The sequence below is a fragment of the Aptenodytes forsteri genome, unplaced genomic scaffold, assembly GCF_000699145.1.
Source record: "Aptenodytes forsteri isolate BGI_AS27 unplaced genomic scaffold, ASM69914v1 Scaffold62, whole genome shotgun sequence".
NCBI lineage: Eukaryota > Metazoa > Chordata > Aves > Sphenisciformes > Spheniscidae > Aptenodytes > Aptenodytes forsteri.
This window is the reverse complement of record NW_008794595.1, coordinates 1,674,383-1,687,625: the sequence shown is the minus strand read 5'-3', so window position 1 is coordinate 1,687,625 and position 13,243 is coordinate 1,674,383. Positions and strand designations below refer to the sequence as shown.

Sequence of the window (13,243 nt, the reverse complement as noted above, 5' to 3'; positions counted from 1 at the left end):
TAGGCGGTGTAGGAATGTTGTATTCCTGGAAGTGGTACTACTTTTTCTGAGAGTTATCTGTGCTTTCCTTTGTTTGGTGAATAGAATATAATCCCATCTCCCCCCATTTTCTTGGCCGAGTTGAATACCTTTAGTTTTATTAGTTTTTTGGAAATCCTAAACCAGAAGCTTTAATCAAAGTCATATTTTGAAATGCACTGAGGGGATATTTCATATCAACTTTATTGTGTTTTTTTTCAGTTAGCATTTTGGCAACGAATGCAAGCCTTTTAACTTTTTTTGTTCTTAAATTCCAATACTGGAAGACCTTATCTACAGTCTAATCTTCACTGATGCCTGTCTCCTTTTAAGCAGACCTGAAAAGCATGCTTTCTTGCATGCAGGCAGTGAAATGTGCGTGCCAGTGTACTATATAAAACCACTTGAACAAACTGAAGTTCGTAAGGTTGAAGATAAGCTATCTTCCCAAAGCAACAGTGTATACTTATTAGAGTAAAAAAAAGTAGCATCCTGGTTTCTCCCCCTAAAACAGCAGTGGCAAACTCTGTACAAACTACAGTTTGACTTTTGTTGCTTAGTAAGTTCATACAGGCCAGTACTTCAGTCTCCAAATTACATTACTCTCTCTTATGCATTTACAGCCAACAGACCTGGAAGAGAGACTTTGTCTTGGAGCTAACTCCTGTGCATTTTGAGATCATTCATCATGAAGTATGTAGTACAGGAATGGCTCAGAGTAACTACCTTGCTATTCATAGCTCAAGCAATTTCTGCAATGGTTCTTCCCAATGCCACGCTCTTAGAGGAACTTTTGGAAAAGTACATGGATGAAGATGGTGAGTGGTGGATCGCCAAGCAGAGAGGGAAAAGGGCTATCACAGACAGTGATATGCAAAGTATCTTGGATCTTCATAATAAATTACGGGGTCAGGTGTATCCACCAGCTTCCAATATGGAATATATGGTAAGGAAAAACTGATAGCGACATGCAGAAAGAAATGTTCTTAGAATAGTTACTGTCACTTTATAAAACAGCATACTTTCAGTCTTAGCTTGCTTGTTTTCTCATTTAAAGCACTTGTTACTTGTTTGTCTTTTTTTTGTACAGGGGTGAACTGTGAGATAAAAATGCCTGTTTGTGGATCAAGTGTCATGTTCTACTGATATTAATGGGTTTAATCTCTCACAGCTCTCCTGAATTTAAGTGGCAATTCCTCAGTGTAAGGGGCCAATTTCCAAAATTGCATTACTCAAAATAGTTGATTGTGGCCTAAGAAGTTACCATTTAAGAAGAGTATTGAACTATGAAGTTTCAAAATAACATGGATTCTCTCCCATGCTTCTAGGTTGGATGGAATTTCTGAGCAAAATGAAGCTCCTATAACAAGAAAGTTGTCTATTTAAGTTGGCATGTGCTACTAGACTGGAGTCCTGTATGTTCCTATGTTTAACAGATTAATAATGTAATACATAATTTCTCTTTGTGTTTTTCCCTTAAGAAGCCTCTATGTTTGGTTTGTTATTAGTAGACTTAAATCTCGCATGTTTTTGAACTTTGATTTTATGCCATAGTTCAAAGCTAACTATATCTCTCCTTGCTAATTAGGTCAAATCAAGTCACTAGAGCTTTTAAGAAGTCCAGAGGCTTGACAAGAATGGGCAAATTTTCTTCTGTATTCTTATTTCTGCAGAAAAGCTCAAATCTTTTTCCTGTGTCCACACTGTGTATTATTTGTTTATCTGTTCAGGCACCAGAGAAATAGCATTACTATAGGTTGGGTTGTTTATACCAAATATTACACAGGTTTCCTGACCCTTTCCATTGAGCATATATGTGTCCTGGAGAAACCATGCTTCAAACTACCTCAAACCATCAATAAAGGTAGTTTAACTTAAGTTCACCTATATGACTGTTACTATATTAGACTAAGAGCCATCAGAGAATTAGTTACCACATTCCGCCTCCAGACAAAGGGATTATAATATCTGAAACCCCTTTAACCCTTTCAGTTTTCACTGTCTGCACATATCCTTAAACTTTGTTTTCTGCTGTGAATTTTTCAGACCTTGTTATAATATAGGTTACCTTTTTGTTCCCAGTAACTCAGGTTGATTTATTTCTGGAAAACTTAAGAAAAAGCTGTCCAGCCTTTTTGTAAAATGAGAATAGGGAAGACTGTATTGTTTTCCCATGTTAAAATACCGTAAAACTTTTTCCCGAGATTCTACAAAAGGGTAGCTTTGGTTTTTAGTTATGCACCTTTTTGCATTCCTGATGCCATTCTACATTTGCCTGTGTTATATATCTTGGAAAGAAGAATTTGGATGTACTCATTGGAGTTAGATTTTTGACAGCTGTATTCTTCAAAGATTCCTCCTGCACTGCACACACTTTGACCTAGACTTTGTGTTAAGTCTACATCTGGAACAAGTTTTTTTAGTTTTGTTGTTGTTTTTTTTTTTTCTGTGCTCCCCAATGACCCCGGACCCAGAGTACGAGTAGCATGGAAAAGAAATTATCCAATTTTAATGTTGAGGAGATATTCTTAACGTCCCGTTATTCAGAACAGGACAGCAGCTTTCAAGAGAGTGGGATTCAGTTTTGGCATAATATCCAAGGGAATCAGGGATTGGGATGGGCAAGAATTCAGGATTTGCGAATGCAAAGGGTCTGTGTAAAGGGCCTGGTCAAAGGGATGGATACATGTTCAGGGACAGGGACCCATGAGAAGGGATGGAGGGAGGCTGAGAGTCTGGTCAAGAAGGTGTTGACAAATCAGTGGTATGGAGGGAAAGAGCATTTGATGAATATATGTGGTTAGGGGAAGAACTGACTCTCTGGGCAGAGAAAAATTGGGAGCAGGAGTTTATGGAGGCAGGTTAAGAGCACAGAAATTTGCTAAGAGGCTATTTAAAAAGATTAAGCCCAGGAGTGAGTGGGAAGGGAGATGGCACCTGGAGGAAGCAGGTAGGAGTCAGTATTGGGAACTGAGAGAGAATGGTTTAGGAGACAGCGGGAGCCCTCCGAAGGAGGATATGACAGGATTTCTGATTGTTTGCACGTATATTTTTATGATACAGTTTGTGATTGTGTGATTGTCCACCTTCTTTTCTTTACGAGGTGTCATAAAGGAATCAGGGCTGTTTTATTGTTTAATAAGAGTGAAATTTGAGTACAAAATTGTAAATGTGCTGTGGAGCCACAGATTGAACAGCAAAAAAGGAGCAATAAGTGATAGCTCATTAAGAAAGCACAATTTGTTTTGTGCAAAGAGATTGCTTTGGAAAAAACTAATATCTGGTCATTAGCATGGTGCATATATGCAAGAAATAAATTAGAGGCAAAGTCCATTCTATAATTTCATAACTTCTGACAGATATAGCTGTATAACTGTTACTGCTAGGTTTTTGTCCATAATTAAAACAAATGCCTGTTTTGACACTTAATAGTCACTTTATTTTTCTAGATGCATATTAGTAATAGGACAGACAAGTTCCACTTTTCCAGATAAAGAAATAAGCACTCTTAGATGGGGTTTTCCAAGCATCTGTGACCTCTGGATCAATTTTGTGAATGACAAAGTTCCAACACCCAAGTATTGATAGAATTAAAAATGTACTTGGCTATTTTTTGTAAAATAAAGGATGGGGATAAAGGGGGATGTTTAATTAAAAAAAAAGTTTCAGCAGATAGACCCATACCACTAAAAAAAATCCTTGCAGTGTGATACATCGAGTCTTACCAAAGATGAGTTCCAGTGCTCCAGCATAGGGAAACAATCTCTCTAAATGTTTGCCTGATGTTTAGTGAGCTAGATTAAGTACAGCTGAAATACTTTTGTCTATTTTTGGGGTGCCTTATTAGTATAGACATGCTGGCAAAAAAATCTCCTGCTATGGGCACAGTCATGTCACTGTAAGCTGCACCTTGTACTAGTAAAACCTTTCCTTGTAAATAGAGCTAGCTCTGCTTGTGGAAGTAAAGTTTTGTGTCTTACTGAACCCAAATGGAGGTGATCAAGGTCCAGGTGCCTCACTGGTACACCTGTCTCTCTAGAAGTCTGTCGTATAGTTGAGAAGTTTAAGATCTCCAAGTGTGCTTGGAGCTGGGAGAAGGTATGTCGGGGCTGCAGGTATGTTCTCATTGCACTGTTAGTGTGTAACAACTAAGCTAACCTAACAGGCGGCTCTAGCTGAAATGCCTCTGTCCTGCTCCTGCCACTGGCACGTATCTGAGTTGATGATGAGACTGATCCAAGTACTTAAAGAATCAGTTTGGGGTTTTTTTTAAATTTAATTTTTTAAGTTTTTTTCCAGTCTGAGTCATGAAACTACCTCCCTACATGGCTGAATCAGATGAGTACCAGTGCTGATAAAAGAGGGTGAGAATGCATAGCTAAGGAATGGGAGGGATGAAGAAGAGAGAACCGCAGGGCTAATGCCACATTTTGGTTTAAGTTGTGCAGAGGAGAAAAGCTTTTGAGGATGGTCTCCAGCAGATAAGATCTTGGTTCTATTAAAAAAGAAAAGGAAAACAAAAAGGTTGAGTTACTGATTTTCTGTACAGCTGTACACTTTCCCCTTATGCCTTGAAAAAGAAAAAGGGTACTGGGCTATCACAGTTCAGAGACCTAAAGTTACTAGCTGCAGTAAGATTCACGGCAGATATGTCTAATGAACAGAACGTTCTCGTGGTTGTCTGGCTGAACTTACCGAATGAAAAGTTCATCTTCCCAAGTACTGTGGCTCCGGTGGTGAGCAGTAATGGATTCCTAGGGTAAGAGGATAAGAACAGAGCATGTGAACAGAGAAACCCGCCAACTTCCAGCAAACAGCAGCTTAGGGACTTCCTAAATCCGCTGTTGTACTTTTTGTGTCCAGTAGTCTTAGACGGAAATTTCTTTTATGAATCTGAACACTTTTGAGTCCATGTGTATTCTTTGAATCCATGGCATCAGGTTGCAGAGCTCTATAAACTTAATTATGCACTGTGTGGAAAAAATACTTTTTTTGCTTTAAACCTGTTCTTTTATTTGATGCCTTGTTTTTCTTTATTGTGACAATTTACAATTTCCTCAGTGGTTACATCTTTTTCAGCTGGAGAGTCCTACTCCTCTTACTTAAAAACTGTTCTGTCTGAAAAGCTATTCCATTTTGTTTTCCTTCTCCATCTGCTATGGTTCTACTGTTTTCCTTTTAATTCAAAGGGAAGAAACCAAACTGTTGATAGTTATGGCATACTGCAAATTGATATAGTTGTATTTTTTTTTCTTTTTTTCGCTTCCTAATGATTTCTAACATTCTTTTACTTTTTGACTGTGGCTGAACTAAAGCCAACATTTTCATAGAGCTATTCACAATGGCTCCAAGATCTTTCCAATGTACTAAGAGGTCATTTACTACACTACAGTGTACCTATAGTTGGCTGTAATCTCCAGCAATGTCCTCATTATTTTGCATGTGTTCACATTGAATGCTATCTATCATTTTGTCTTCCAATGACTTAGTATTAGTGAGTCTCCTATCTCTCTCTTTTATTTTCCTATCTTGTTTTTAACTACCTTAAGTAGTTACCATCTTGCATTCCCTTTTCTTGGGCTGTTGTGAAGAAGGCATACAGCAGAGGACCATGGACACATCTTGCAGGGAATTTGAAAAATTATTTTGTATTCTTAAATCTGTTTTCTGTTTTTTATCACTTTTTTCTTTATCTCATGATAGCTTAATTTTATTCATTTATTAATTTTTAAATAACTTAGGAACAGCGTAGAAAGCTTAACTGCACTTAACCCTTTTCCACATGTTGTTGATACTTTCAAAGTCTAATATATTTGGGAGGAATTAATATTATCCGTGTATTAAATAATGCTTTTTAACTTGTCCTGTGAAATCATCCCAATGGAAGTCAGTTTTTAGTCTGCAGTTTCTCAGGATCTACTGGAAGCTTTTTAAAATAGTAACACCCATGTGCTGTTTTTTGTTACTGTGGTAATGAGGCTGTATTAAGAGAGGTTGTGTACCACACAGTAGTTCAGAAGTTTCATAACCAAGTTCTTCCAGATTTTTGAAGGATATTGTCTGGTCCTGGCAATTTGATACTGTTAATATTTTCAGTTTCATCTAATGTTCCTTAAGTCTGATATGGATCCTCCAACTTGCCTTCTGTCTCTTTCTCTGTATAGAAGGATTCTGGAGTGAGAACCTGTGTAAGTTCCTCTGTAGGCAACAGCAGTCCAACAAATTCAGTTAACTCCTTTGCAGTGGCCTTATATGACCTTATGACTGCATATTTGACCATTCTTTCCTAGACCTCTTCCTTCAATGCTGAGAGAGTTTTTGAGGTTATGATGAACAGTTTGTTATGAAAATGTATGACAGATGCACGCTGTATATATGTTTATCCTGCCATATGCTGTGCACAATTGTTCCTAGTAAAGAAAGGAGTAAGGAACATTTTCTTTTTGGTGTGCACAAGAATTTAACAGCACTGGAAGAATGGCAAAGAGGGATGATGTTTCCCTGCTGCCCTTCCAAAGCACCCAAACAACGCTTCTCAGAGTGTTGTATGAAATATCATGCTTTCAACATTTCCTGCCCTGGGCCATTGACATCAGTGTGGCCTTCACACCATGTACGCACTTGGGTTACATCTGTATGGAAGAGATATCTGAGCTAGTACTGAAAACCGAAGCCAACTGCTGCTGGCAGTAGTCAGTCTGACCAGAGCAGTGTGCTGTTGTGGCTCTGCTGCTCTGCTGGTGTCCCTGCCTATTTCTCTACTGTGCTGGAGCTCTCTGTGCCTGCCCAGCCTTCCTTGGCAAAGACCTCGCCTTTAAGACAAAAATGGGAACCATTGTGCTTTGTCATATACTTGTTAATGTATGTAATAATTTTGGAATACATAAGGCAATACATTCTTTCTGTCGTTAAAATCGTTACTTGGCGGATTGACTTTAGAGAACCTTATGCACCCCACTGCCATCAATCCCACCCGTAAGTAAGTATCATACAAGAGACTGTGACCAAATCAGGAAATCAGTACATTGGTTTGTTGTTCAGATTGGATTCATGTGGAAGGCCTTATTCTATGTTATTCAGTTAGAAAGGGTTTTATTGCATTATTAATAAATTCTTACTAGATTGTAAAGTGTTAATAAAACTTTAAAACCTTGTTTTAGGCACCATAACCCTACAAAATCCTAACCTCTTGATCTTTTTTTGTAAGCATTATTTGTGTATCATGGACTGAATTTGCAAAAACATTTTTTCCCCCCAATAATTTCATTGGCAACGTTGCACCTTAATAAATCTGAACATATTAATGAAAACTGAGATTTTTTTCATGATTGTTGCGGTCAACACTTTAAAAATAGTCATTATTATTTGGATAGTGGAAGTTGTTAGTTCCTTTATATTCCAAACAGTTGTACTCTGCAAAATAAAAGGACCCACCAAGAATAAAATTTACAAAAGCAATTTTGATTAATGAATTTATAATGCGTTCTATTTTAAATCATTCTTTTCGTATTCATTCCTTGATTTCATACATATTTTCCCAAACAAATGAATAAGTCAAATAGCTCATGCGAGATCCTTATTCCATGCATGTGCCTTTGCTGTACTGAAAAGTGTTTAGGTTCCCAGCTTGATAGATAGCAATGCGTTTCAGCCTGGTATTTCTGGCACCTAGCCACACACTGCATTTTGTAATTACTGTAATTGGAGAACGTTAGTGTCCTTTAGGGCAAGGAAGTCTTTACTTTAATTATTTTTAGTCTTCTTTTGGCCAGATCCTGCTGATAAATGCTAGGGATGTCATTGCAAAGCCCGTGCCTTGCTTCTATAAAGTTTTACTTTGCAAACCTTGTGAAGAAAATACAATCTTCTAGAAGTACTTTTTAAAAAGTTCAGATTAGAATAATTTATTTGGTATAGCTGCATGGTTCTTAGGGACAATTATGGATGTGATCTGGCAGCAGTATCAGATCCATATTTTGTTCACAGGGGAGAAAAAAAGAGAAACATTTATATTTATTCTTACTTTGTGTTGCTATAATACCTCTGAAGGTTTTACTTTGAAAACCTTGATAGTGATGTGTTGAAAGTGCTGATACCATATAATTCCTTTCAAAACCATGACTGACTCGTGACTTCATTGGGGCCTTACATTTTGGGAGGCTTGAAGGTTTGCCTCTCCATTTCAGTAACTTCATGAAGACTTCAGAAGAAGAAAATTAAGAGTGACTGTAAATATTTCTCATTTAGATTTTTCTTAATTTTTCCTCAGGCAAATTCCTGTTGTATTTAAATACAGATCATTGGACTTTCAATCATATGAACCCACTAGTGGATAGAGCTCTTGCATGGATAATAGCAAAACATTGTTCATGTCATCATAGTGACTGAATAGGGATTGAAATAAACTTTTGGCTATTTTGTGATGCTTTTAGATCCTATGTTCTGCAAAATTCTGGATGTAGCAGTTTCTCTTTCTGTGTGTGTCTGTCAGCTCCCAGCTGAGATATTTTTGTCTGTAGTATACTTAGGAGAATTGAAACAGCATTAGGAAACATAAAGGAAGGCCTTGTAGTGGACTTACACATTTTGGTGAATTTTTCTGTGCTGAATAGAAGTGCCCTGTTAAATTTCCTAGACCTTTCTGACACTAAACAGACACGTGAAAAAGTTTTGTATCTTGCCCGTTTTGCCAAAACTCTTCAGGGACACTTGGTTAAAAACAATTCCCATCCCTTTAGAGCAGAGGACTTTGGTTTGTGGAATTCCTTAAGTGGCTGGAGAGCACTTTGGGTGCCAAGAACAGAGCAGCTCTTTTCAGAGTGAATCTGCCTGCTTTCCCTCAGGTTTTCCACTTTTCTGCTCCACTTCAAAGGTTGGTGGAAGTGCTTCAGCTCCTTTGCCTGTGCTCAAAGGCTACTGACACTACATCAAAGAACACAGTGACGTTGACTTACCCTCTTATTCTCTCTGGCAGTTTTAGCAAAGGATTGTGCAATGTGGAGTGGCCAAGAAAGCAAGTGGATAAGTCCACGGTATGACTTTTATTGATGTAATGCCAACAACAACTAAGCAACTCCAAGTAAAGAAACTGAAAGTGGAAAGTAGCAGAAAGGCTCACTGTCTCAAAGTTTAAGGGAGCCTTCCCAAAATAAAATAATTAACAACACAGGACAGACACTGTTCATCTTTTACTTTTGCTGTCAGAGAACTTCTTCATCCCCCATATCAAAAAGATTATTAAAAATTCATCAGTAGTAGCAGAATAAGAGCTGAAATACAAAATACGAACTGAACACTGAAAGAATCAGTGAGATTTATAAAAGTAACTCCATGTAGCCTGTCATCTTCATGATATCTGCCTGGGAATCTTTAACTTCAGATTTTTTTAATTGAGAAAAAAATTATTTATTTCTTAACATAATTTCATGGAAATGCTAGATATGAATTTATCCCGTTATCTATAAATATAGTCCTCAACCTTAGATTTGGCATAACTAGAGTGACTATCATAGTTAGAAAAGCGTGATTCATTAAGAAGACTATCTTCTGTTCATATAGAGAAGGACAATTTTTACATTATTATGAAAGAAGGTAACAGTTTCTTAAAATGAGTCTATTTCACTCGTTAAATCCAGAATTTTGGCTGCCTGATACATATCACAAAATATTTGTCCTGAATTTCCTGTTGGATCTCCAAATGGTCAGGAACTCCTTTAATACATTTTCCAACTCTCTTTTTCTAGATTTTATTTAAACATATTTTTAACAGTAGTGCCAAGTCACATATGATCAATGGGTGCTCTCTGGCAGTAAGTTCAATTCACTTATGTCAAATCACAGTGGTCATCTTTTAAAAGCAAACGTTCACTGTAAGACATATTTGAGATACTGCAGCTAATTCCTGTTCAAAGTCCAGGAAATTCTGTAGCATCTCTAAAACTGCTGTATGAAAGCAATCAGTTACAGCTAGGGTTTGAGGTAAGGACCTGTGCTCTGGTCAATTTGTAATTAGCTATAAATATTTATGAATACTATTTGTAATGAATGTGTGTAATTCATACTTTGACAATGGACAAAAATGCAGAAATCAAGATCAGCTTTCACACTGTTGCTTCTCTTCCATTCGTGTCAGAATATAGAAGTGAATAGATGATTTTTAGTCGTGTTCTAATAGAAAGTCTTTATGCGCTGCTTTTAAAAAGTAGCAAAGTAAATGTACTGTTTCAGAACACCTTGGAAAGCTGAATATTCCAGCAAGGTTTTTTTAACATGCTTAAGAGTACACACAGAATTAAATGTGATTAGTCATGTCTGCTGGTTCCTATTCCTGGTTTTACTTTTTGAACACAAAAAGCTCAAACACATGAAACTGTAATAGGGAGATACTTCTAAATATTGGTGCAATTTACTCAGCGTTGGGGAACAATATTTTTGGCCTCATACCGCTTTCCTGTTTCCAGGCAAAAGCCACAGTTTTCCTGCTTTTTACTCTTTTCCAAAAGAGTATCTGAAACCTCAAGGTCTATTCGGGGATCTCTGCCCAGTTTAAAGCTCTTTAAACTCCAGTCTACCACATGGTAGCATGTAAGGTCCTTACCATTTCATTTCTAGACAGGCAGTAGTCCTCCCACGGGAAATGGATGCCTAACTTTCTTGGTAGTGGACAGTTGAACAATTTAAGCTATCCTCTTTCTTTGTGCTTAAAGGATATACCAGTACTAGTTAGTATGGTTGGGTTTGTATTTTCAAGGAGAGTTGTCTGGTGTTTCAGTACTCCTGAGTTTTTGTGGTCATTCTGCCGTATACTGTAAGGGACCGCGGGCTAGTATGGAGGACACATTTTTTTCAAACTCAAACGACTGAAGGTAAGCATCTGAGTCGTGTGCAAGTTATTGACTTTTCAGATGTGCCAATTATCACTAGTTTCCATGGACTTACTTCAGCAGTCTTGGTACGGATGAAAATGCCTCACCTAAGCATAACTGAAAGCCAAGCCGATGAAAACTGCCAATGTCCGTCAAGAAGAGATCATGTCAAACCAATCTATTTTACTTTTTTTTTTGACCCAGTAATTAACCAGCATAGTGTATCAGAGGCCAAACACACCCCCCCCCCCCCAAAAAAAAAAGAAAAACCAAAAGGGAAAAAACCCTGCCAATGTCTGTTTGTCAAGAAGAGATCATGTCAAACCAATCTATTTTACTTTTTTTTTTGACCCAGTAATTAACCAGCATAGTGTATCAGAGGGAAGTAATAGGTGTCATATTTTTGACTCTGGAAAGTTTTTGACACTCTCCACCCCGACATTTTTGCGAGTGAAAATTGACAAAAGCTCCCTGTTAGCTGGCAGAAGGCTGAAGGTGTTGGCACTGTTGGAGCCCATCCCTTTTTGGTTAAGCACTTAGGTTATGACTTGTGTGAGCAAAGAATACATTTGAAAACTGCAGAATACATTAACATGGGCACAGGTTGGGGTTGTTATAGAGAGCACAATCAAAATTAGAAGAACTTGACAAGTGAAAGTAATGGCCTGGAATCAACATGATGAAATTTAACTGCAAGGTATGGAATAAGGAAGAAATCAAACAGGTGAAATACAAGGAATAAAATGTAGAGGTAACACTGCAATAAAAAGATGCAGGAGTTGCTCTGAGTTAAAAAATAAAATGAGGCAGAAATCTTTGAACGGAGACTTCTCTGTGTGAAACTGGTGAGACCTTGTCTGAAATGCAATGTCCAGTTTTGGTCATTTTTTAAGAATGGTCTAGCCATTCTAGAGAGAATGAAAGAGATTAATTATTGATTGATTATAAACACACAATATGTGATTTATGAGGAAGACTGAAGGAATGAAGCAGCCGAATTTGTTTAATCTGGGAAATAAATAAAGATTGTTACAGGAAAGAGAGTGATTTCTTTTTTCTTGGCAATAAAACATTAGCTAGCATTGCCGGGCAGGAGGTTTAGGTCGCATACCAAGGAAATCCTCTTTACTCTTACAGTCATAAAACTCCACAAGAAAATTACAGTAAATATTATTCTGAAATGACTGTTACTAGTTTTAATTTAAAAAATGTGGATAATACACATATATATGATTCTGGCTCAGTGGAAGAGGCTAGATAGAATACAGTCAAGATCAGCCTCTTGAAGTCATTTTCAGCTGTACCTTGCTGTCATTCTGTGCTGGTGCCATGCAGCTGATTTGTAGTTCTTAACTGTATTTCTGGCTTATTTGCTCATGGCATTTCTCATTCTGTGTTTCATCTTTCCTTTTTTTCCTTCTCAGTGTCATTAGTCTTAAAGAATACAGTGGATTCTATTAAAAAGTAAATAAATACCCATACTGTACTGTGGTATTTATTTTACCACTCTCTCCCTATATTTAGAATGTATACAGCAATGAGGTATTTATACTATGCCATGGTAAATGTTTACTTTCAGTGGTGCCCACTGTACTTACTTTTCCACCTTTACTGAGCTTAAATTTTAGCTCTTTTTTTCTTTCCATATAGTCCCATTCCATATGATTTTTTCTGCCTTCCTACGTATATGAAAATCTCTCCAATTAAAATGTTATCACTATATTTTTTGTATTTTACTGGAAAACAGCTTTTGAGCTATTAGACTTGCCAGTTCTGTTGCAATATCAGTTGGTATAACTGGTGGACTCACTCATGCTGGTCTGCCTTGGGTGAGAATGTACTCTTTTGATTTAACACTCACACAACACAAATGGTGGGATTCATCTCACCAAGCTTTTGATGTCTGTGGTGCAGATGTCTGCATTTGAGCCAGTCTCCTTTATAATTAGCAGAGAAAAATGAGAATTTCCAACACACAGTTTATCTCAATTAAAGGTGGGTAGCTAAAATTATCTCCCTCTATAGATGCTTATTTGTCTATGTAACTGCAAAGGTAATTTAGATAATTAGCTCAGATGTAGGTATCTGCTTTGAGGCTGTTTAAATTCAGGGGAGGTTAATCCCACCCCATGTGATTAGTTTGGCTGTTGATGAATTGTAATTTAAACTGCGGTATCCTCACTGAAACATCAGCTCCTCTATAAGCAGAACATTGGGTTCAGTCTACACGCTACTTGAACCCCATGTTGACAGAGGTTAAATACCACAATTTGTAGTCCAGTCTGTAAAGTTAAACTGATGTTAGTTGTGGTTTATTTTAACGTGATATGTTGTAAACCAGAAGCATTCATAAGATCTGT

The 13,243-nt window shown here is 37.3% G+C and overlaps 1 protein-coding gene across 1 annotated transcript in view; it reads left to right on the top strand.

The window, feature by feature from the left end:
- The first annotated feature begins 641 nt into the window (after positions 1–641).
- The window catches only part of CRISPLD1 (cysteine rich secretory protein LCCL domain containing 1), a 42,662-nt gene continuing 30,060 nt past the window's right edge, over positions 642–13,243 (top strand). Inside the window, exon 1 of the mRNA XM_009272636.2 lies at positions 642–964. Within this exon, the coding sequence (XP_009270911.1) occupies positions 707–964 (258 nt within the window). The 5' untranslated portion in view covers positions 642–706. The remainder of the gene's footprint in view (positions 965–13,243) is intronic.